A 25,421-nucleotide genomic window follows, 5' to 3' on the forward strand; every position below is an offset into this window, starting at 1 on the left:
CACTGAAATTACTTGACCTAACTTAGTCATATTCATTAATTTCAGTGGGTGTCCTCTGAGTAAAACTTACCACCTCTGATTTGTAGATTTCTTAAACCATCTACCATATTTTACATAAGAAGTGTGAGTTTATTTATGACAGTGTTGTAACCGCTCCTTTTTTGTTTTTGCTGACAGTGGCAACAATGTTTAAATTTGATTTTAGGGACCTAACAAGTCAGAATGCTGCACAAGCCTAGTGGTGTCCAGAGCCATTGAATGTTGAGAATGTCAGTCTTCAGGGACAACATAGTAATAAAGTGCTCAGGCCCTAAAACCGACTCCTTTCACATTATAAGTGCAGAGCAGGAAGGTTTCATGAAGATGAAACAAAAGCCTGTTCATTTTTTGTTGAAACTTCCTCTTCTCTTCATCAAGTTTAATAAGTGCTCTTGTTCCAGGCTGTCTGAGCCCCAAACAGAACCATTTCTGTTAGAGGCTGAGGATGAGCTTCATCATTTTGTTGCAGGGTCTTACTTGCTCATATTATATCTGTAACTATAAAATTGCAATGAGCAACAGCGGCTTTGACTTTTAGTTGCTGTGGAGCGACACCTGTGGCTGTTCTATATGATGATAAACTGTATGTTTAGGGCGATTTTTTTATGTTTGATGCTGTATTGTTTTTAATATTCGATTGGAAGCCGCCCAGAAAAGTGTGAAAGCGTTAGGAACAAATGTTGAAACATCTTTACCTCTAGGTGGCAGAGTTACTACTTCAGTATGGAGCTGATCCACTGTTCAAAAATGAGAGAGGGAAGAGTGCTTTAGAAGAAGCAACTGACATGCCTGTGAGGAAACTACTTGCAAGATTTATAGCTAAATCTAGAAGAAGGTCAGGTAAGAAAGAGCTATATTTACACTGACACTCATTCACAAAGGAGCTACAAGAAATATTTTTACTCTAAATTTGAGATTTGTTCTGTATGCAGCTAGGACTTTGTCAGCATAGCTTCACCAGAGCACTGGAATATAACAAAATGACATATGTATACAGGATTTGTGTTTTGGATTAATTAAGAAGGAATTGCTGTCAAGTGACAGTCAATTTTACAATATATAGGGCATGCATTATTGTAAACTTCAATGGAAGCAAGATGTTTTTCTTAGCATTTTCATATTACAAATCTAGTAATGTTTTCTTTGAATTTTATTCCTCTATGGCAAGCATCAAGCTGTATCACACAGCTCCTCCAGATGTGGGTAGCACTTCCAATTTTTAGTAAATAAAAAAAAACTTATCTCAAATTCATATTCATGGAATAAAAAAAAACTGATGTAAATTTGTTGAACAAATCTGGAACTATGATGAAGTTCTGAAACTGGTGTGTGTATTTAAGGTAGCTAGAATCATACATTGCAAGTGTGAAGCAGCTGTAATGTTTTATTTTGATCTGTGCAATTTTGTAACGTGCGAAGATCTGACACATTTGATTCATTTGTTCTTTGAAAGCTCAGCAATGATTGGCAGAATGATAACACTAGAGCAAAACATGGCATCCACATTCAACAAATAGCCCCCAAAACTCCCCTCCTTCTGAGCCTTGAATGCCCCCAAATATGCTACCAACAGGCGCTTTCCAAGCCTGAGAGTCGCAAAGGTCATCTTGCATGGTGAGGGTCATTTTGCAACAGCAATGAAGTGGGGCAGCCAGCAATTTAACAAAGCCATGGGAATATTTAAGACTGAGGGCTTTAATTCAATAACATCCTGAGCTCCACCCTTTGTAGAACTGCTGGTCATCTGAGCTAACACAGTATAGGTCTACTCATGAAGGAGCCGCCTGCCTCTCAGATGGGCACTGTGCCATATAGCCATTGCCCTGTCTTGGAACTTCATGAGGCAGCACTCTCTAGGATTTGGAGGTGGCTCATTCTTAATCTCCACTTCTGAGTTTTGGTCTTGCTGTGGCAAGGACCAGGGGTCCCCAGTGCCAAAGGGCCTGGGCTCAGCACCACTGTCATCACATCCTGCCTATTCTTCTGTCATGTTCTTCAGAGAGTCCTCTTTCTGGGTCCTCTTTCACAGAAGCCTCCTGCTATGGGAGCATGACAAATATCCATGTCAGAGAAGAGTTCAGCTGGGGTAGGATAATTACAGTGGGACAGAGTTATATTTTTCAGCCAGACTAATTTGCTGGGTCTCTTCCCATTCCGCTCTTTTTTGCTGTGTTGCCTCCTTTGATCAGAGGTTGAGTAAGAACCAACCCAGATTGTGCATGTGCTACTTAGTTCTTCCACAATGAAATCATTGTTGTTTAAGAAGAGGTTTGACAGCACCTTTGGGTGACAACCTTTGCAGTATTTAAGAACAGAGCTTAGAGACCAGCTTAATTCCATTTTTGCAATGAAAATGACTGGTGTACAGCACATATCAGTGACCTGCATGGTCATTCAGCTATCAGTTACTATCTCTATCCCAACTTCAGACAGGCTATCAGCTGTTCCACATAAAAAAATACCACACACTCATTAATTCATAATTTTATAAATGTATTTTTTAAGATGAAAACTTGGAGAGGACTTTTTCTAATAGTTTTTGTGTGTCATTAAAATTCAGGCTTAAAAAGCAGATCAAATATCTTCCTTCAAATGTATTTTTAGCTGAAAGACTTCTAGACGACACAGTGAGTGGCCAAAGTAGAATTGAGAGCCAGCCTAAGGTAAAAGTTAATAATGAATTTTCAATACAAGTGAGTAGTGAATAGTCAAGTAATAGTCAAGGTATTTTATTGCGGAGGATTTCTGAAGTGCTCTTCAAGGTCCTAACCATAATAATTAGTTTCTAACTAGTAATATGAAATGCATTCAACCAGAGACACTGCCAAATTTGAGGGTATTGTCTGTCACCCCACCCCACCCCGGACCAGCTGCTATGCTCTTCTTCCTTTGGAAGCAGAAGGGGATGCCACTTACCTTAAATGCACGAGGCAGCCAAAGGTTGTTTAATTATTTATTATTACTCTTTAAAAGGAAGGATTCCCACCACTTACATCAGCGTGAGTGTCTCTACACCCATTGCCCCCACCTACACTTCTTAGAAGAGCTTCAGTTCTGGAGGCAGCATGGTGCTGAAGCCGTTCCAGAAGTGTGGCTAGAAGGAAGCAGCCAACCACAGTTTCTGGAGCTGAAGCCCTTCTAGGAAGGCCTTTTTAGAAAACTTAGGCAGAGCGAATGGGCATCGAGAGATCCGCACTGTGGTGAGCTATGCAAGCCTCTCTTTAAAAAGTTAAAAAATAATAATAAAATAAGGGGAGGAACCCTTGGGTACCTTGTATATTTAAAGTGAGCAATAGCCCCACTTTCCTCTCCTCTCCCAAAGACTAAGCCTCCTCAGCTTGCTTGTGGGTCCCCTTAGCTGCATGGGGTCCTCTAATTGCCACAGAGCTACAAGTTGAACCCTTTTGTCTTGATCTAGCAGCACTACGGCATTTATTTAGCATAGCGTGGAACTGATTTTTGATTGTCCTGTGGTAATTCACAATCTTTTCTCTTCCCTATTGTTATCAAAACCCATTCATGTGAATAAATATTGGGTGGGGACTAGGAAATATATCCTGGCCATTATTTCTGTTTCTCTTCTATTAACACTGTTTTGCTTTTCCAGGCAAAAACATGCTCACGTGAAAGAGTTCACCATACATCTAAGGAAAATACTAAGGTACTAAAGCAACAGAGGGTAAAGCCGGAACAAACTAAGAGAAAAAGGACTTCACAAAGAAATTATGCTTCCAAAATGTGCAATATTTGTTCATTAGTGAACGCTACAACTTTTGAAGGTACATGTCTGGTTTCAAAGGTAAAGCAGTCAGTCAGAGGAAGGCCACCATATTTAGGTGCATCAGGTAACAAAAGAATAAATGGCCAGAGGAAGGACATTCAGAATGGTCCTGCAACTGATCTTACATTGGTCTCAAAAAGAACAGTTGGATCTTCAGAGTATCACCAGTATAATTCGAACAGAAGTTGTGAAACTGGAGAAGACTGTAACATGGCAATGGGGTCAGAAATTCAGCAAAAGAGTGACTCTAATAATAGTATTGATGACTGGACATCAGAAAGAAATGAGGCTCTTAAAAGCACTGAACTGGCAGGAGCAACAAAAGATCAAGCAACTAATTTCCATACTGTCACATCACTGAATCCTGTTGAAGAAGAATCTGCTTTACCTTCTGAAACTGAAGTAGTAAATGATCCTAATTTGGATTCTACACACTTCTTATGCAAAGACATTGGTTTGTCTTTGCAGGAGGAAAGCCAGTATGCAATGAAATATAATAAAGGGTCTAATAGTCTTAAAGTTGTTACTTTAGAGGACAATCTTCATACTGCTGAAAAGAAGCATGTCTGGACAGTAAGAGAAGACATCATTATTCCTGCTTCTAAGAAAAATAGAACACTAGACCAATATATGCATTCTGAAAACTCTGTAGATCAGATTAATCTGGACAACCATAGTTTGGGGCATGAACTGGGTGTGCAAGATCCTTTATCTATAGCTGAATCTGTCTGTTTAGAAGAAAACCCATTTGAGTCAAAAATCCTAACCATCTCAATGTTGCAAGAAATTGCACTTCTCAGTGATTCAGATTGTACAGTCCATTCTGAAGAATACAATTTAAATGCAGGCCAAAACCCAGGTGAAAACACCTCTAGAGCTGCTGGACTCTGTAATGGACAAGCAATTTATGATTGTATGGAACTTTCCTCAACAACTTCACAGAGTATTAATAGAGTTGGTGTTTCTGAAAGGCCCGGCACTTGCAGCTTCAGTGAGCAAAGATTTTCAACTCCTCCTGTGCCTGAGGGCATTATGATGGGAACAGCAGAAGGAAATGTTGGGAAATGTTGCTTTGAGAGAACAGGAAATGGTCGTAGGACTGAGAACAACAAAGTCCTCCCTTTACAGATGCTGGACAAAGACCCATTCCAAGGTAATCCATTCAGAGAAGATAGAGAGATTGCTGAAAATGCAGTGGTACAAAAGGAGAGGTGGAGAGAGAAAAGCAGACATACATCTAACTTCCATTGTGATTATTTTAATGAAACGTTTGCCTGTTTCGCACCTCACATTAAATTAATGTTAGCATCAACTGGTTTAACGTGAACAAACAGCATGCAGGTGCTTCACTCCTGTGCCTCCATGCTTTCTGGAAACAAGCCCTGGTCTGATTTGTCATGTCATTTGAACTCAGGCTTGTGGTTTGTTTCCCCAAAACAAAGCATGAACAGTAAGCCAAGAACAAGGTTTAGTTTCTTCTCATAGTTTGGAGAGAAACAAGCCATGAGGTCAGATTTGGGTAGCATGAAAAGCCAGCGCAAGCCTTGTTTCCCAGCAGGAGCAGGGGAGGAGTAAAGCATTCACAATTCCAGCAGTAGGCACCAGTATGTTGCTCAGCCACATTAAACCATAGTTTATTTTAACTACAGCTTAAGGTGATGCATGAAACAAGCCATTGCTACACTATCTTTCGTTTCAAAGTAAGCAATAGAAATGTTAATAGATTTTTATAGAAGCATTTTGTAATAATTTTCTGTGGAATCTTAAAAAGTTTGGTGAATATTTCAAGAGCAGCAGTCAGCTCATACTAATTATGTCTGTAATAATATACTTTATGGTATTTTCATTAACATTCTTCATGGAGACACTGCACTTTTTTATTCAACAGATAAATCACTACAAACTCAGATCCTTGAAAAACGTTACAGTGAGAAGAATGATAAAGAACATTCAAACAATACTCCAGATGTATCTTTACAGTCAAGTGAATTAGAAACTATCCAAAGTAAAAGAATGGATTCTATATCCATTGAGGATTGCCAAAATGCACATTTGTGTTCTAGCAGTAGTGCAACTCCTTTACAGTTTAAATCAACTGAGAAACAGCAAATGCCACAATCATTAGGTAAGACGGGTATGGTTAACCTGTGGCCGTCTTGATGTTGCTGAACTACAACTTCCAACTTCCCATTGGCTGTACTGGTTGGGGTTGATGGGAATTGTAGTTCAGCAATATCTAAATAAGAAGAGGTTAACCCACCCCTCAGGTAAGCAATTAATAAAATTGCAGAAATGAATGTTGTGGTTGGATTGAGTCAGATTCCCCTGTCGCTTTGAGATTGTTCAGACATACCTTGGCCTCCAAAAGAATATCTGAGACGCAGCTGGGAGAGGACTAAAAGCAGGGGCAGTGTGTCCCATTTCACCGAGGTATCGCTCCCACCACAGCCTCATTTACCTGGGTCTTGCAGTGGCACCCATAAAGTGGAGATGATGGTGGTGGGTTCTGGCAGCTTCTCACAAAATCTTGCATGAGATCTCATGAGATCTTGGTGGAAGCCACCACCACCACGTCCCTGCCAAGGAAGGGCAGCCACAGGGACACTTTCTCTTGGACTTCTACCGCCTGAGGTGGCTGCCTCAGCTTGCCTCAGGGGTGGGCCAGCCCTGACTCAAAGCTCATACAGTCCTTCCTTTCTTCCTTCACTCGTTTAAGATTCTAATTTAATGGAATGTCCCACATATATTTAAAAGGGGAATCTCCTTGACATTTTACATATAAGCACAGGTATGTTGGGTGGGAGTCTTCATGATGTTTCCCTTTTATCTTAAACTTCCTAAGGATCATTGGTTATAATGGATAAAATAAATCACTCTGCAATGCCGTTAAGTCTTCTAAAGCTATTTCTCCACATTTGTGGTATGAAGTATTTACATTTGTGCCTTGCTTAGATTCATTCTCTTTTAAGTTGTTGCTCTTCTCCATTTTCTCCCCAAATTTTATTATCTGTAAGGTACACATGATAAGGCTATATGAACTCATGGTTATTATATATACATATACATGTACATATAAATATACTTATATATATATATTTGTGTGTGTGTATATGTGTGTATGTGTGTGTGTGTGTGTATACACACACACACGCACACACATATACATATATACATCCATATATATATATATGTATATATATGTATAGATGCTGTCTAGTAACAGAAGACTGAAGAATACGGACTAATGTTATATAAACTTTAGGAGACATAATTGTTTTAGGTTTACACAGCTGAAGTTCAAAAGGTTGTTAATGTTGACACTGATGTGTGAATATTTTACACCAGTGTCTTTGAAAGCATGTTTTGGCAAGTGGTATTCCTTTAAAAAGTATTGGCCAGCATCTAACATTTGGTGTAGCAGTGCCCCTCAAAATACCTTATGTAATTATTAATGAGTGCAAAATATGTCTTTAGACTCTTCACATTCTAGTGAAAAGGAGAAACTAGCTTCTTCTAATCAGCTGCTGTGTACCATAAAACCAAGAATAAACAAAACAAATGCCAAAGGAGAAACTTGTTTGCATCTGGCTGCTAAAAAAGGAGATTTGTCTTTAGTGAAATCTTTAATAGCATCTGGAGCATGTGTAAATCAGAAAGATAATGCAGGTGTGGTATTATTAATTTATAGTTTAAATGTTTTCTGCTATGTTGTTACCCTAGAATCATCTCTCTCTCCTCTCTCTCTCTCTCTCTCTCTCTCTCTCTCTCTTTCTGTCTCTCTCTCTTATAAAATTATCTTCTTCACTGCCAACAACAATGTCCAAATAAGGATGCTTCATGGTTATATAGGATTAATATTATGCTCCATGGATATGCACACGCACACACACACACACACACACACACACACACACACACACACTGATATATACATATGGATACACACACACACTATATTTGAACAGATGTCTGGTAGATGAATAGGTGTGCACATATGTAAAGTGGCCTGGATCTAAAGAGCTATTGGAAAAAAGAAATTTGGGTGGGACTTTGAATTGCTTTCTATGAACAACAGATCATAAGCTGCCTTCAAAACTCCTCTCAAGTTCAAAGTGCTCTTGGGCACCTGGAACAAGCTGTACAGTTATTTGGTCCAGGCCAATATAGTAAAATTATTACATATTATTAGATGTGGCAACATGATAATGGGGCTTTTCTTCAGTAGCTCCCCATCTGTGGGGTACAAATATCTTTAGACACCAGGCTCCAACTTCCCACTTCCCCCAGGCTTTTGACTAATTAAAAAATTTAACTGAGTGTTAGGGTCATTGTTTAGTTTGTTATTATGCTACATATTTTTGTGTTTTTTTTACATAAACCACCCTGTGATCTTTGAATGATGAATGGTATCTTGATAACAACAACAGCAACATTAGGTAAAGGCCCATGCATCTTACAGACTCATATCTTAACTCTGGTTTTACTAGGCTGGACAGCAATTCATGAAGCTTCCATTAAGGGCTTTACTGAGATTATCGAAGAGCTACTCAAAGCAGGTGCTGATGTGAATTCTAAAAGCCTGGATGGTGTTTTTCCAATTCATGATGCTGTTTCAGGCAACCATTTTGAGGTAATGTAGTGCTAACCAGCCTCTCTCACGTCCACAGTCTGTTTACCATCTTCAAAGCATGTTTCATATCCTAATTCAGAAGGACCTATTTGAATTAATAAAGGGTTTGCCAACATGACAACCATAGGGTTCACATGTGCCTGCAGAGGCCTTCATCAGAGCCCACTGTGCCTCCTCCACCTCATTGAAACTCACCTTGACAGAAGCATTCTGTTGTAGTCCATAGACAAGGCTGTGGTATGCACTTGACTGTGATGTAGTGCTTACATCAGTTTCTCTGGTTTGCAAGTATGCCCACAGCCTCCAAAATATTAGCAGCCTCTGATATAGAAGGCACCTTATTTGAAGGGTTTTTTATGTCTATGGCCTGGGTAGGGGCGGGGAAGAATTTAGATTTGGTTGGTATTTTTGCATTATAATGAGAACTATATAATTTCACTTCTCAAACTGATACAGAAACTGAAACATGACTATCTTTTAAATTCAACACTTCTCTGAATTTAGCGGCACAATTGCCCAACCAAACAATGTGTACAAAAATGCTTATATTAGTGGAAAGTGTGTTTAAAATGCATGTATTAGTGAAAACAATATATAAATTGCATATATTAGTGAACACATCATATAAATTTTTATCTTGAGGAAACTGCTTGCATAGTATATATGCGCATATTGGCATATTTATAAGCTAATACTACACTTAAATATGTTTATCAGGAGAAATATGCACTAACATGCTGACTAGTTTTCATGAAGTTTTTTTTTTGGGGGGGAGCATAAATTGCTGCAGAACCGAGTGTGGAGTGTGGAATTTAGTATTCAAAAAATGAGAAAATGGGAGAAATGAAATTGTCAGATTTCTCCACCCTTAAGCCTGTCTGCATTTAGCCTTTGATAGAGTAGGTAGTGACAAAACACAGAGTCCAACTTAGGTTTTGCTTCTGGATTCTTTTATTTTCCCAGCATCTCTTGGGAATACCCCCTTTGTACCAGATTATTGACTATCACAAATCCTTTCCTCTTCTAATTTCCTCATCATTTTTCAGTTAGCAACATATGCAACAATGTATATTCTTGTTTTAAACTGTGTTTTTACTATAATGTTATTGTGGGTTTTTTTTTTGTAAGCTGTTTTGAGGTTTTATTATCCTGAAGTGGTATATAAATGTTGTAAAATAAAATAAATACAATTTTAAAATGAATTGGAAAAAGGAAGCCGAATGTCTGTTTCTGAACTTAACATTTGGCCGGTCTCTGGACTATTGTAAGAGCAGAATAAGATGAAAAAATAGTAACTAGACCATAGGAGTGGATAATTAAGAAATGTGTTGCAGGCAGCACAGTGTCTACTACTTCATGGTGCAAACCCAAATGAGATGGACGGCTGTGGGAACAATGCCCTGGATGAAGCCACCTGTGACAAAATGAAAGAACTCCTTAAATCTTATGGTGCTACTGAGACCAAAGAGGCTCATTGGATAAGTGATGTGCTTGGTATGTCCCTTCCTTCATATTAACTGCAACTTCCTTTATCCTTTTAAAAAGCATCCAATAGCATGGCAAGCTTACGGAAGTTACTTGTTTTCCAGCACCCTGGCCGTATTGTAATTAATTCTCCATTTTAATATGTTTTAAGTGGATTTGATTTTTAGAAGAAGGTATCAAATGATAAATACACACGCGTGCATGTGCACACCCAGATTTCCCCCCCCCCCTTGTATCTAATATACAGTATGTGTACTCAAGCTGATACTATGTTGATTTGGTACATTCCTAACTTATTTTGAAACTATAATCATTATTTCTTGATTTAGGCGAAGAAGAGTTACACACTTCTAGGTCTAGAAAAATCCGTAGTAGTTGCAGTTGCTGTGAAAAGGATAACGTGGTTTCACAGCTCAATTCAGCTGAACAGAGCTGTGACACAGTGAGTATAGATAGCTGAGCAGTTTTGTTTCCATGCATTACCATCAATTGTGGCCTGTATGAAGTTGCTGAATCGTGAATTATGGTTGTGTTGTGTGAAGTTTCTGTTCACCTCTTGGCCAAAAAAGGCCCCAAAGGCAGCTCATAAAACTTATAAACACAAAATCCAAACAATACAATAAGATACAACTTACACAAGATTTAAATAGTAATATTTCAATAACATATTCAAAAGAAAGGAAATTAAACCCAAAGAAATCTCCCACTTCATGAAAGCAACCCCTGCCTATGCCAAAAGAGAGCAGGAATAACCTGACTCCTCCTTTCCCCTTTGGCAGCCATTACCCAGTCAGGGAGATGCAGAACAGCTCACCCCTGACTATTCTGAGCACAGTCTTTTCCTTGCATCAGGACTAGGCAGCAGCTTCTTATAAGAGTTCCAGGCAAAGCTGCATGCACAAGGTATATTTCATTATCACAAAGGATATTCTGCATGTCATGTTATTGTGTTGCACAGGAAAAATGGAACTAATTCCAAAACTACTCTTCCACTTGTAGTTGTGTTGTTTTTGCCAGCATAAGTATTATAGAATCAATGTATCATTGCATGAACTTTTCCCCTGGTGCTTGCACTTCTGCCTTTTGCTGATGGTTCTTTGGATTAGACCACATGTTTTACAGACAGTAAGTAGCAGCACAAACCTTCATAACAGTAAATTACTGTACACCTTTCTCTCTTTGTAAGTTGTGTGCACCTATCCGTCCAACACAGCTGGCTCAGGTAAAATACCTGGCATCTTTCCAAGTTCTCATGTTTTAGTTCAGTTCCAGACTGTCTGTCTTTAATAGATTGAACAATGATTTGCATTTGACAGAATGATTGCATCAATGAAGTATTGCAGAATATAGAAGAGAAACAGGATAGACTTTTGCTCTTTGAATTAAGAAGCCAAAGAGATGCAGGTGTGGATAAATTGTATAACCCATGAAATATTGGCTAAATGTGTGTTCCATTGTTATGTTGGAGTAACAATTTTTTAAAACTCCAAAGTTGCGTCTTGGATTCATGTTCATAGATGCTGGAAATATTCCCATTGTAGTAAAAACTGGTGAACCTACTACATTGAACAGGAGCAAACTTCTGAAGCTTGAGACTCGAACTGGAGCAATTGGGGGCTGCCTCAATATGATCCATCCCAATCCTGTGTTGTCTTGAATTGCCCCAATTCAGTTCAGGATCCAGTGTATAACTCTAGTGGAGATACAGGAAGCAGAGGGCATGGTCCCTAAAGATAGCTTTCCTTAAGAAAAGATGCCACCATTGGGTGCTGCCTTGTTGGCACAGGGTGGCAGTTCCTGCCTAATTGAGGTCCATCTACCTTCCTCAGTTTAATATTTAGGAGGAATTTAAAAATATTCCTGTTCACTCAGAAGTTTAATGACTGAAAGCTACTGAAGGATGCTGTTCCTGCCAACCTTGAATTGTTAGCTGTGAAGGTACAGTCGTACCTCAGAAGTCAAACGGAATCCATTCTGGAAGCCTGTTTGACTTTTAAAACTTTTAGAAACCAAAGTGCAGCTTCTGATTGGCTGCAGGAAGCTCCTGCAGCCAATCAGGAGCCACAGAAGCCCCATTGGACATTCGGGTTCCAAAGAATGTTCACAAACCAGAACACTTCCAGCTTTTTGGCGTTTGGGAGCCAAAATGTCCGAGTACCAAGGCATTTGGGATCCAAGGTATGACTGTATTGGATTGTTTTTTTTTTTTTTTTAAATTCATTTTGCTATTTTATTAGTTGCTGTTCTCAGCTCCTTTGGGTGTAAGGACAGAATAGAAATAAATAAACATTCTCAGTGATATTGGCATGGATTTTGTATTGCATACAAAATTGCATACAAAATTGTATAGCGTTGTAAAGCAATTTGTAGAATGAAATTTGCTTTAAAAAGCTCAAGAGTAGACAATACTAGCTGATTTCTCTGTCACTTTGTTTTAACTGCCATATTTTTATTGCCTCTGTTACAAATTATCAAAAGGAGGCATGTCAGTTTAGACTATTAACTTGTTAAATCTGTAAATGTTGAACAGATCTATATATCCAAGATCTATCTCAGATACAGAACATTTTGAATGCTGTACTTGCCAAACAGAAATCAGAAAGGGATGATCTTGCTAAGAAATACAGGTAGGCAGAAGAAAAACTGTAGGCTATTCTTTTCTTTATAAAATAGAACATGGAATTATTATTTTTTTACTTTGAAATCAAGCAAAATTGTAATATGCTACCAACATTCTCAGAACCTTCATCAGTTTTAAACCTTGTATATCTCCTATTAAGTTAAATCAATCCTGGTTCTACAAAAAGTAGTAAAGATCTGGTGCTGCTTTGGCATCTGTTTTTAGCTGTTGTGAGAATTATGCTTTTATTTATTTGTATTGTTTTAAATAAAAATCAATATGAATAAATTATTTCAAAATAGGATTCTGCCTTTAAAAAAATGTTTGCTACCTTCATTTAGGGTGGTTTAAAAAAGCTTTTGTTCTTTGCAGATTTAGATACAAATTGACCTGATCCACCTCCTGGATTAATACATCTCTGAATATTGTGGTGCAATTCTCAGCTTTAAAAACAAAAAAGGAGAAGCATGCAAAATGTGTATACTTTAGGATAGAATACATTTTCGCATATATATTTATGAGAAAGTATGTTTTGGAATACACATTTTAATGCAGATTCTTTTTTTTAATCTTTTTTTTTAATCTGCATTTTAAAAAAATCTACATATTAATGCAGAAAGAGATGTGATGGACGTATGAATGAACACCTATGAGACTAACCTAGAATGGAAATAGATGGATCTGATCATTATGCTTAGAGGCAAGCCTTATTCTAGAATGGAATGGGTGGTTCATTTTAAACAATATGTATTTTTCATGGAAGTTCAATTGACTGTTCAATTGTTTTAAAATTTGATTTCAGAGCTTCTGCAGAATCTTTTAAACAGGGAGCCCTAAGGGAACAGGTAGCAAAGCTTGTTTCCAGACAAAAGAGTCTTTTGCTCATGGCACAAAAGCAGAAAGAACTAGGCCAGAAAATACAGAATTATAAGAATGCGAAAAAGGAGGCTTCACATTCAGCAAAATGTGTCCCAAGCACACGTGGCTCTTATGAACGCAAGATCACAGAAGATGATCCATCTGGGAGAACAGCACCCTCCTCTGATATAGCTATAGGCCTTGAAAACAGTTGGGTCACAGACAATATTTATTTAGATCAAGAATCCAGCCAGTATCCAGACAGGTCTCTGAATATGTCAGGAGGGAATGGAAAAGAAAAAAGGCAAAAAGCAGTTGGTCCCAAAAAAACAGCGTCTGAAAACAAACCCAAGGAATATAACATTGAGGAGTTAAAAAAGGTAACACATTTGAAGTGTGTTAGATCATACTATAAATAATACTATAGATCTGGCAACATTGCCTTCAGAACATGTAGTTTGCCTTATTCAACAAACACACATAGAATATATCAGTGGCACTACAGAGAAGCAAATTCCCAAGAATATGTACACTAAATAGTTCAGCAACTAAAAGTACTGTTGTCAATAATAATATCAGTCAGCAAACCACTGAAAGTCAATATGTTTTCTCTAATGTGTCTTCACAGCAATGTTCATATGTAAGTGAGGATTTGCAGATGCAGCCAGAATTAGAATCTACACACAGCTATCTCGCTACTCATCAGAAAAACATCCTAAAAAATAGACACTCGCTTAATGCTAATTTAGAGCCTGCAGGGATATTTTCTCATGTGCTATCACAAAGCAGAATCAGCCCAAGTTCTTCTCAATATTCTGACAGTCAGAATTCTGAAAAACAATTAAACTTCAAAGCAAGCAGAAGGAAGAAAAATCAGCTATTAGATCTGCTCGAACTGGGAAAGATTAAGACCGGAGATGATGTTCTAGAATTCACAGTACAGGTAGATTGTTCAGTTGCAAAGCAATGTAAATATCAATGCAAAATGTATAACCCCCCCCCCCCCCACAGTAATGAATTCTTAGCAAAAGCTAATTGATCATTAGAAGCAACAAGTAATCCTGTGGCACGTTAAAGCGAACAAATTTATTATGGCATAAGCCAATGTTATCTGACATTGCAGGTATACAAATATGGTTGGGGGTGAATTGTGAGGTCAGGAGGAAATGATGCCTAAATAACGTTGTAATGATTTTGCCTGCTCCATTACTGCATTGTTCAGGCAACATATATGTTATAATACGATCAGAACCTGGTTCAAATTCTAGCATTAAAAATAAGTATTCAGAGTTTGTTTTCTGGCCTCTCTTCCCCTCCACCCTGATCCAGCTGGGTGCTAAAATTGCTCTTTGGTCCTGTATTATCAAAAATAAGCAGGAACACAAATAAAGGCTGGCCTATGCCATTTGATTGTGCTATGTCCTAGCTTAGTGTCAGAAGAGGGTGTGGGGCAATAACACAGATGCAACTATGTCACACAACATGCGTTACTTGCAAAGAAATGCAGTACTGTAGTGCCTGTATTTTCTCCATCCTCTGGCCTTCCCTTGCAGCACTATGATGGCAGCAGATGTACAGCAAACTGCAGTTTTTCCAGTCAGCTGCTTAGCTGGGGACAATTTCTGCTTATTACAGGAAGCAAGTGCACAAGGGGGAAATTGCGAGGCTGGTATGATAGAATTAGCTTCAGCTGCTACTGACATAATAGTTCATGGTCTTTGTAGTCCTGTGGTTTATAGAGAGGAGGAGCCATGTCTTGTGCTGCTACCTCTAAGGGGTAAAACTGTCTTGTGCTGCTACCTCTAAGGGGTTTAAAAGCTTGAAGTGCTTTTAAACAAGCCTTCCAGGGGACTATATCTAATTAATACGTCCCATTTATGCAATTACCTCTGTGCAATGGAACTCCCCCTCCTTCTTTCCCCAAACATAACAGATTTGGGTGATGCACAGGAGAAGGAGAGGGAAAAGGAGTTACCGGTATGTTGTGCAAGTGGAAGTCGTTGTGTGAATGGGACGACTTCATGGGATACAACCTAATGTTTTCAGGTATATTTTTTTCCAGGTGTGTACAGCTTGTGGCTTTTACGCTCCATAGGTTTCCCCGTAGAGAGTAGAGTTCATATTGTTTTCCTGGCTGTTGCCATATTCCAGTCTGTGAAGGGTTGACAAATACTGTAGACGATGGGGTGGAGGTGCTTTTCAAGTGAGACTGTAGGTCTCTTGGGAGCTGATCAGCTGTGAAATTGCAAGAGCTTTTGGAACCTTCATTTGATCTTTTGAATGTCATAATATTTTTATTCACTGTTGAACAACGGATTAATCTTAATGGCAATAGTGCTAGTTTCCTTTTTTCAGCCTTGGCCCTAAGTAATAGGGGCCTCCGAGGGTCTTCTGGCGGTTCCCTCACTCCCAGAAGTGAAGTTAAGGGAACCAGGCAGAGGGCCTTCTCAGCAGTAGCACCGTCCCTGTGGAATGCCCTCCCATCAGATGTCAAGGAGATAAAGGAACTACACAGTTTTTAGAAGTCATCTGAAGGCTATATCAAGAAATTTTAAATGTTTGATGTTTTATTGTGTTTTTATATGTGTTGGAAGCCACCCAGAGTGGCTGGGGAAACCCAGCCAGATGGGCAGGTATAAATAATACATTATTATTATTATTATTATTATTATTATTATTATTATTATTATTCTGGGATCTCCTCTCTCTCTCGCAGATTTTTTCAGTAAGCTTGTGAAGTTGTTGTGCAAGTTCAATTTCTCCCACTTTGAATATTTTGGCAGATATCCCATCAGGCCCACTGGCTTTGTTGTTTTTCGTTTGATTAATAGCTGTATACAACTCTCCCAGATTTGGAGATACTGCAAGATCATCTTTAATTTATTTTTGCGGAATTTGTGAGAGGACCTCAGCAGCTACGGGGGAGTTGCGGTTAAGAAGATGCTGGTAATATTCTTTCCAGCGCAATGCAATAGCTTCTTTATCTTTTAGAAGTGTGGTAGCATCTGTTTAACATAGGGGGCGTATACCATGATTTATTGGCCCATAGATGGTCTTTGTGGCTTTAAAGAAACTCTGTGCATCATGAGTGTCCGCTAAGTGCTCGATCTCTTCAGCTTTTTTTATCCACCAGATGTTATTTAGTTCTCTGGTTCTTCTTTGAAGCAGTGGCATAGGTTTTTTCTTAGTGGCGCAGTTTCTATCCCTTTGCCCAATCTGAAAGGCTTTAATTTTCTTGTCAATAATGTGTTCAATCTCACTATCATTCTCATCAAACCAGCCTGGTGTTTCTTGGTTTGGCATCCAATAGTTTGTTCACAGTGTGCAATAATGGATGTTTTTAGCTTGGTCCATTGTTCCTCAATGTTATCAGGGAACTCCAAAAGCAGATGGTCCTTAAGAGTCGTTTGGAAGCAATCCTACATAATAGGATCTTGAAGGACTTGAGTATTCATTTTGCACTTTGGCTTCCTTCCTTGAAGCTTGTGTTGAGGTATAATCCTGATAGCTACCATGGAAAGTATTAATTGGTGATCTGTCCAGCAGTTGTCAACACTCGTCATAGCTCTGGTAAGGAGCACATCATGGTGATCTTCAGCTCAGACAGTTACATAGTCTAAGAGGTGCTGGTGGTTCAAAGTGTAGGGGGTTATAATTATTAATTGTTTTGTGTTCCTTGTTTTTGTTTTTGTTTTTAAATTAGGATTTCAAACATAAAGCCAGCCTTTTGGAAAATGGTAAAGTCAAAGCTGGCAACAACTCAGTTTACCAAAATCTGGTTCAATGGATTAAAGCACTACTAGGAAGTGACATTTCTGTAAGCTGGAAATATGTATACAACAAGGTATGCTCATTGTTGTTTTTAATAGGTGACAGAAAATTTAATGTTAGTGTGAAGTTTGTTGCATGAAAGTGAGCAGTGTAGTGGTAGTTTGAGCACAGGCAGGCAGGCAGTGTCAGGAGCGAGTCAGCAATAAATCACATGGTATAAATGAAGTTAACTCTTTGTTAGAAGAAGCAGGATCTGCTCAGGTGAGCCAGGCCTAATGAGTACAGCAACTGGTTCATTATCATCATCATCATCATATTCTGTACGATTCATTATTATTATTTTTAAGGAAAACTGCCATCAACTAAAAAGTGTATTTTAAAAAAATAAGCAAGAAAAAGAAGGGGAAAAGCTGCAAAGCATTATAGTCCTGTGTAGTCTTCTGCATTTGACTTTGGCTTTTTGTTTTTCCATTTTCCTTGCAGGAAATGTACAAAGTAGATATATTACTTTGACACGGGCTCAATATTTCTTGATGCATTTTTTAAAAATGAAGTCAATAACTTCTTTATTGACATATATTTGCCTTTATACAGGTCACATACTGTGGAACTCTGTTATCAAAAATTATTGCTGAAGTTTATGTTTCTAAGGAACCAGAGTTAACACTGCAACAAAATAAGCTATTTGGTATGTGCTGACTAAAATGTGAATTCCATTTAGATGAAAATGCCCCCCAGAAGGACAGGGTTTATAAATGCTCAGACTTCTACTGCACACTTTTTCTATCTTTAATCACAAATTATGGACATAACAGCATTTTTAGTAGAGCCATGCATGTGCCTCAGAAATGCTAAGACAAGTTTTCTCTGTTGGAAATGTTATGGTTTGCTGTGATTCTCTCCAGAGCGAAGCTAGTGAGTTAACCTACATGGGTTGGAGATCCTATAAGTGCTAAAAGAGTTAATGGCTTAATTAAACTTGTCTTTGCTGGAATTTTTGTGAATTTAATCCCGTGTTTGTGTGGCTGAGGGAAACAGGATTCTGTAGAAGTACTGTCCTCTAGTTGTTCTTGGGAATAAGAAATATTAGCTTCAGTCAAAACTGTTCATGTACACACAAGGAAGGCACTGTTGTTGATTAAAATACCTACAGTATTACCAACTTGTGCTTAGAGGTATCAATATTGGGTAAGGGAATGTTCTGATACAAATTAGTAACTGTTTATGAACTTCAAGTTACAACTTCTATTTTTTAAACAATAATATTAAATAAATCTTTTAAAATTATGTCCAGGTGATATATGATCCTAGTATTGATAAGCAAAATGAATAAATGGTACTGCTCTATTTTCTGGAGATGTCAAAAATAGTGAGGGGATTTCTGCCATTTGGAGTGAACCACATACCTAGCAATTTCTTGGAGGAAAGATAGTATTATTGGACAGGTATATTTCTCTTGGCTTGCATATTCCCCATGACTTCTTGACATACACAAGAACAAAGCCACCCCTTGCCTAATCCACCAATTAGGAACAAATTGGCAGGCCTGCTCTAAGTTTTTTAATAGGCTGAACACAAATCCAACACTAGCAGGTGCTGATATGATAAGCCTGTGGTAGATGTGAAGGGCTGGGAGCTTGATAACAGATGAGACAAGCAAGAACCAAGGACCAGAGGCAGCAAGATGTACCGGTAATTGTGGACAGGATGAAGGTCACATTCTGCCCAGAGGATATGATTAAATGGTTAATGAATGCCAAAAATAAGCAAAATACAGGATCAGTCAGGGAACAGAAGTATATCTATGATAAAGCAACAAGTTGCTCAGACTGAGGAGTTGGCTTGGAAGTAAAGGTTTATAGGGTCTGGTATGTTTCCATTAGCTTTTGAGGTCAGCTGACCAAGCTGTATGATCTACTGATAGCATCCAGACTAGCACTGTCACCTAGAGGACACCCTTGACTCGCAGAACCTGGCCCTCCCCTGAGGAACTAGAATGCTGGTGGCATAGGAATGATGGAATGTATTGCAGGCTCTGGTTCAAGACTTCCCTTGGCTGGCATGTTACACAGATAATTTTGATCTTTTTCAACCAGGGAGAAACTCTACAAGATGCAATCATAGCCGAGGTGCTCAGTACCACTGTTTTAGTCATAAGGCTGCTTCCTCTCAGAATGCAGAGAATATAAGGCAGGAAACTGCACCCTTTCCTCAGGAAGAAGTGGAAATCTCTCTGTCCCCTGAAACAGAAGCTGAGGAAATAATGACAGCAGTCAGTGAAATAAGTAAGTGAAATAAGACCAAATACAATCCTGTTTTGTCACAAGTTTGTCGCAAGTAAAATTTTGGTGGTAGTACTATTGCAAACTCTTGGTCTTGGCACAAAAAATATTAGTATGCTGTTGAATTGTACCCTTTTTCTTTCTGCAAAACATGCATTTTCTGTTTACTGCTTCAGAGCCTGTGCTATTAAACTATTGCTGTCTTTAAATATTCTGTAGTTTTTCCTAATTCAGTCTAGTTTAACTATGAAAGACATTTTACAAAGCCTTACCTTCTACATTTATCTGATTTGCTGTATAATATAACAAATATAACAAATATATGTAGGACATTGTATATCTTATGAATCCACATACCGGTACATATTGGATAATCGGGAATGAACAGCAAAGCCAAAGTAGAACATTTAATTATCTAAACATATGGTTGCAACCTGCATCCTTTTAGAGATACTCTACATCTGCAGTGAATCTTCCAAAATAAAGCTTATTGCTCTTTAAATAACCCATACTAAGGATATGCATTTATTGATGGAGTGTTAAATGGTTTTGATACTGAAAGACTTAATCAGGATTTAGTTCTTAAAATGGGGAGAGCATCTGGATAGTGACATATAATATCTGTTTTAACTGAGAATCTTCTTCAGGGCATTATTGTATTTTTAAAACATCTGTTTGAGCAGAGTTTTTCGGCCTCCTCATAAGCAGCTTCCCTAAGGGTAACCTACCGTGTTGCTTTTTGTAGCTAGAGGTGCTTACACTCATGTAAAATGAAGTGTGCAAACATAATATGAGACGGGCAACTGTATGTTTCAGTTTTCACGGGGAAGATGCTCTTTTGGAAGAACTGTAAAAGCAGATCCAGACAATCCTGTTTCTTTACTAAGAAGAAAGAGGTTATACCTGTGTATTCCATCTTAGAAACTTGTAACCATTCTACTTGTGGTGGATGAGTGTGTGTTTATTGTTTATTTTTTTAAAAAAGTGTTGCATGCCACCCAAATTTCTGAGTGGTGTGAGATTCCAGGGGTTTCAGGCACTTCTCCGGGGTTTGTATTTCTGTTTGGAAATGAGTCACAATGGATACAGTGGTGTCTTCATGATATATGGTTTATTTACACATACCGGTGTATATACAACCTGAGCATGCGATGGAGGGGTTCACAGCATCAACACCCCAAAAAAGTCTAATTTCTCCCATAGCCACAGCCTTGGATTTGAACATAACGCAAACATTGCTCTCAAGCGTTGCCCTGATTTTCTCTCCAGCTTGCTGCTTTACTTCTAAGTTACATCACTGCAAACTCTCAACTCTCACCTTTGTCTTTTTCTAAGTACTAGGCAATCACCTCAACAGGAAACTAACCTGGCTTATATTTTAACATTTGCTGGATCCAGGGATTAGAAGGGTCTCTGCACATAGCCTACTTCCCTCAACCCCAAACTTATAACAGAAACCTCTTTAAAATTTGCTATATGACCCAACTTCAGTTGTGTTGGTACTTCAGTGTACAGTCATATCCCATGTTACAGCTGCTGCGGGTTACGTCTTTTCGGGTTGCGCTCCGTGCCAAACCCGGAAGTACCGGAATGGGTTACTTCCGGGTTTCGGCGCTCGCGCATGCGCAGAAACACCAAATTGCATCACGTGCGTCTGCAGACACGGCGCAGCAGGATACGAACACTGAGGGTTGCGGATGTGCCTCCATCACGGATTACATCCGTAACCTAAGTGTCCACTGTAAATTTGTATTCCTGTTCACTAGGTGGCTGCTTATATTATTTGTTATTATTTATTTGTTTTTTAAAATGTATATACCACCATTCATCAAAAGACCACAGGGAGATTTGCAACGTAGAACATACAATAGTAAATTATATATATGAATACATAACATAATATCCATACAAGAATATGGATAATCAGTGCTTTTTTTCTGGGGGTACTCAAGGGTACACAGTACCGGCACTCCCCCCAGAAGAAAGGGCACTGGTTAAAAGTGCGGCACTTACTGTAACAACTTCATGGTGAGTACCAGCACCTTCTTTTTCTAGAGGAAAAGCATTGATAACAATATATACCGGTAGTAATAAATAATACATAATAGTACACAGTGCTTTTTTGGTTTAAAAAAATGATGTACCAGTACTTAAATTGATAAAAGTGTCATGGTTGCCCACACAAAATGGCTGCCATGGGCAGCAAAAAAAGAGATGCGAGGGCTCCATGCCAGTGAGTACTGTCACAGAAAGCAGAGGTGAAACTAGGTTTTGTTTCACCTGGATCAAAGACCCAGTTTGGCACACCCACCCACGCGGATTTGCACACACACACGCACACAGGCTGGGAGCCTCCAATTACTTCACATTTTCAGGACTGAATCCTGGATTGTAGATATGTTCTGCTAGGTTCTGATGTGCTTCAACTCAAATAAAACAAATCATTTTTTTGTATCCTGTTTTGAATACTTTGTCCTTTTAATTTAGAGGGGGAAAGTGTTTTGGAGAATGAATAGTTAAATTGATTTTGGAGGATAGGAAAACAACATGCAAATATATATTAAAAAGTTTTCCTTACAGTTTAAAATATTTTGTGCGTTTGGTGTTTTTGTCAATGGGTGTGCAAGGTGTAAAAAAACAATACATGAATTCAACAATTCTGTCATGAAATGGCTTTATTTCTAAATAAAGAGGTATGGAGTCAATCATTCTTATCTGAAAATCATACTTGGATTCTCTTATGTGGAAGCTCTTTCCCTGTCCTTAAATGCAGAAAATAATAGATTTTGTTTAAGAGAGTAGGAGAAAAAATCACACCGCACATGTGCTATGACACACGAGCTAGCACTGGTTGCTAGCTTAAGAAATTGGGGTTTTAAAACATTCCTAATACTTCATGCTAGATATTTTAATTTAGTGTGTTTCATCTTTCTAACAGAAGTTCCCTACCACCTTGATTCCTCAACACCACCCAGGAGATTTCTACAGTTCAACAGCAGGGTACTAATAAAGGATGAAGAATTTATGCCAGGTCATATAATGGATCAGTACTGGAACTTCTATGTCCATTGTGAGGGTTTTGGATTTTAAACGAAAAAATAGATAAACGTTTTGCTTCTCTATCTAGTAAAATTTAATGAGCTTAGGGAAGAGGATTGTGTTGTGTTTTTTTGAGTTTTATTATTGCACCAAATCTTTGTTAGCATCACTTTTAAAATACAAAGGGAACCTTGTTGTGTCCCAACAGATGTAAACTGTTTGAGAGCTTTTAGTAGGAGACCAGGTGGGGGGGAAAGATTATGGGTATAGATAAGGTTGAGAAACGGCTGTGTGGTTACAGTTGCTATGCACTTTGACCTTGATATGTCTCATTATGGAAAGGAAAAGTCTGATGTGATGAGATGGTTGAAATAAAAAAAAATGGTCAGGATGGCACCGGTTGTTATTACTGAAGCATAGACTGAGAGAAAATTAAAAGCATTTCAGGTGAAACAGGTGTTGAGTTGTGGCCTGAGCTCCAGCCTCTAGGTCACCAGTGAAAGTTTAGTCTGGTTATCTTTAGACAAGGTTGACTCAAATTGTCAGCATCTGCGAATTTTGATATGTCAGCCCTAATTAAAGAATAGGGAACAAATGATTATCTCTAAAGAGTCCTACACTGGGTCCCCCCCCCCCCAGTGGAAGACTCTTTCAGACTCAGAATCTAATTCTAAGATAGCAAACCTTACAACACTGAACTGAGAATTGTGCTCACCTCTGTTTATACACACCCACATAACCAATAAAGGATAATTGGTTTCAATTACTTTTGTGGCTAATGTTTGTTGTTAGTGAAAGTTTTTGTAATGCAACCTGAAATCTCATTTTACCTCAAGCTTCCATTTGTAGCAGGATGAAGCTGTCTTATTTACATTTCCTATCATGGGGCCACATTTAGCTCTTTTATAAGGGGACAAATCCTAAACAGCTTTCAATGGAGCTCCACGACTAAGTTATAATACAGTATTTTGAACCTCCATTTGAATCCCATCTGTGTGAACATACCATACAGTGAAGATTTATAGAGCTTTCTTTCTTTCTTTTTTTAAAGGAAGTAATTCCTTTGGGGATTTTTCACATTGAGCTGGTCCCAATGTAAAGCTATTCATGGTATTGTGCAGTCCCTCTCCCCTTCCATCTCTTACAGAAAGTTGCTAGCATTATCTGTGATTAGTGTTGGTGACATGTAAGGTAACATAGCCATGGTTAAGGCCTGTTGGAGAATTACGGTAGTATGAGAGCAGGGAAGGCTTTGAGAAGAAAGTGTTTCACAACCTCCTCCCAATATTCTAGTCACCATAAAGTGATTGCAGTCTTTGCACTGGTCCAATGAGATATTTTTAAAAAACACCACACTTATTGGATTATATAAAATATCAGTATTTTATGAAATGCAGTATCTTGAAATAAACAGAGGTGAAGGCTTAATTATCAGTGTCATTCAGAAATATCCACGGGCATTCAAATACAAGGCGAAAATACTTTTTAATCATTTTGATTATAATCTCTTTGAGCTTTTAAACCCGGGAGCTACTTTATACTGTGCAGTATCTTTTGGAGGAGGGATGGTGTTTGTGTTACATGTGAATTATTTCCTACTTCTTTGCTAGGGTATCTGTAGCAGATACAGCTGCCATAGCCAGAGTTGAAAATGTTTTGGGGCTCTTTCATGTCAGATTAAACAACATTTTAAAGATGCAAAATGAGATTCTTGCTTGTTAACTCGTTTTGCTGAATTGCTATCAGCCACATATGGAAGAGTTTCTCTACTGATTATCTGATTGGCATATAAACTGGTGTACGGAAATGACTGTTGACTGGCTTAGGCAAAAAAGATACTGGAGATAATAATAGAGAACAAAGTCTGTGGTAAGGAAAGTTAACAAAGTTAACACTTTGTTAGAAAGAACGTCTAAGGTTTCAGATGTCCCAAACTGTCGTGTAACAAAAAGGTAAACTAGTTTGATGAGTAAAACAATGTTATTTTAGTTGAATCTTGGTGGTTTTTGTGTGTGTTTTGTTGGCCATTCAGGTCCTGTTGCACTTTAATTACACAATTATAACACACATACTGCATTACTTGTTGAAAGAGAGCAGTGGTTCATATTCATCTTTTGTTGCAGGAGAATATTGTATTGCCTATGAAATGTACAAAAGATTTATCTGAATGTTACGGTAGATTTACTTCACTGTTCACTCAATTTGTTGCTTATGTTGTTTTCTTTTATGTAAGGTACCTAATAAATTAGGAACATGCCAACTGCAAGGCCTTGTTGCTGCATTTTGGATTAGCTTTGTTCCTACAGGAGAACATAAAATCAAGATTTGACATGATGAGTATGAAGTAAAAGCTTTGGCTCGCAAGCTGGCTTCTCGGTACTAAAAAAGACAGACACCATTTGTTAAATATTGTTTCTTCTGTATTTGATTTACTAAAGTTTAAAATGTAATTACATTACCTTCTCTTTTCTTTTTGAAAGGAAAGGGGGGAACTTTATTGTATAAATTTAGTAGATCAGTGCAAGATTTTATGGTATGAGTGGCTGCTGTTCTGGTGGGGGATAAAATTCAGATTCAGAATCTAGGAGACATGTGACTGTGTTTTAGTATGTAGATAAGCAGTCTCTTAGCACCATGGTCCAGGATTTGTTGTTACAACTCTGACAGTGTTGATTAGTGAAACTGTTTTTCAACAGTGTCACTGTAACCACAAAATCCACTAAGTTGTAGATTTCCTTTGTTGGGGAAAAAATCTAATTGACTTAATGTCTTTGTGATTTCTGTTTTTATTGTGTAAGCTGCTTTGAGACACCCTAGTGCAAAAATGCAATAAATAATAAATACTGAAAAAGCATTTTTGTAATCAGTTTAATATCGCTGGTCATTCAGAACACATTGTTCTCTCTTGATCACCTA

At 38.2% G+C, this 25,421-nt stretch overlaps 1 protein-coding gene across 1 annotated transcript in view; it reads left to right on the plus strand.

The window, feature by feature from the left end:
• ANKRD31 (ankyrin repeat domain 31) overlaps positions 1 to 22,756 on the plus strand; it is a 47,986-nt gene extending 25,230 nt beyond the window's left edge. The window contains exons 9-20 of the mRNA XM_033164752.1: positions 741 to 879; positions 2,644 to 2,739; positions 2,856 to 2,875; positions 3,587 to 4,973; positions 5,709 to 5,945; positions 12,466 to 12,562; positions 13,358 to 13,793; positions 14,042 to 14,356; positions 17,117 to 17,257; positions 17,779 to 17,872; positions 19,281 to 19,469; positions 22,405 to 22,756. Of these exons, the coding sequence (XP_033020643.1) occupies positions 741 to 879; positions 2,644 to 2,739; positions 2,856 to 2,875; positions 3,587 to 4,973; positions 5,709 to 5,945; positions 12,466 to 12,562; positions 13,358 to 13,793; positions 14,042 to 14,356; positions 17,117 to 17,257; positions 17,779 to 17,872; positions 19,281 to 19,469; positions 22,405 to 22,556 (3,303 nt within the window). The 3' untranslated portion in view covers positions 22,557 to 22,756. The remainder of the gene's footprint in view (positions 1 to 740; positions 880 to 2,643; positions 2,740 to 2,855; positions 2,876 to 3,586; positions 4,974 to 5,708; positions 5,946 to 12,465; positions 12,563 to 13,357; positions 13,794 to 14,041; positions 14,357 to 17,116; positions 17,258 to 17,778; positions 17,873 to 19,280; positions 19,470 to 22,404) is intronic.
• Positions 22,757 to 25,421: the final 2,665 nt, after the last annotated feature.

The sequence above is a fragment of the Lacerta agilis genome, chromosome 11, assembly GCF_009819535.1.
Source record: "Lacerta agilis isolate rLacAgi1 chromosome 11, rLacAgi1.pri, whole genome shotgun sequence".
Lineage (NCBI taxonomy): Eukaryota > Metazoa > Chordata > Lepidosauria > Squamata > Lacertidae > Lacerta > Lacerta agilis.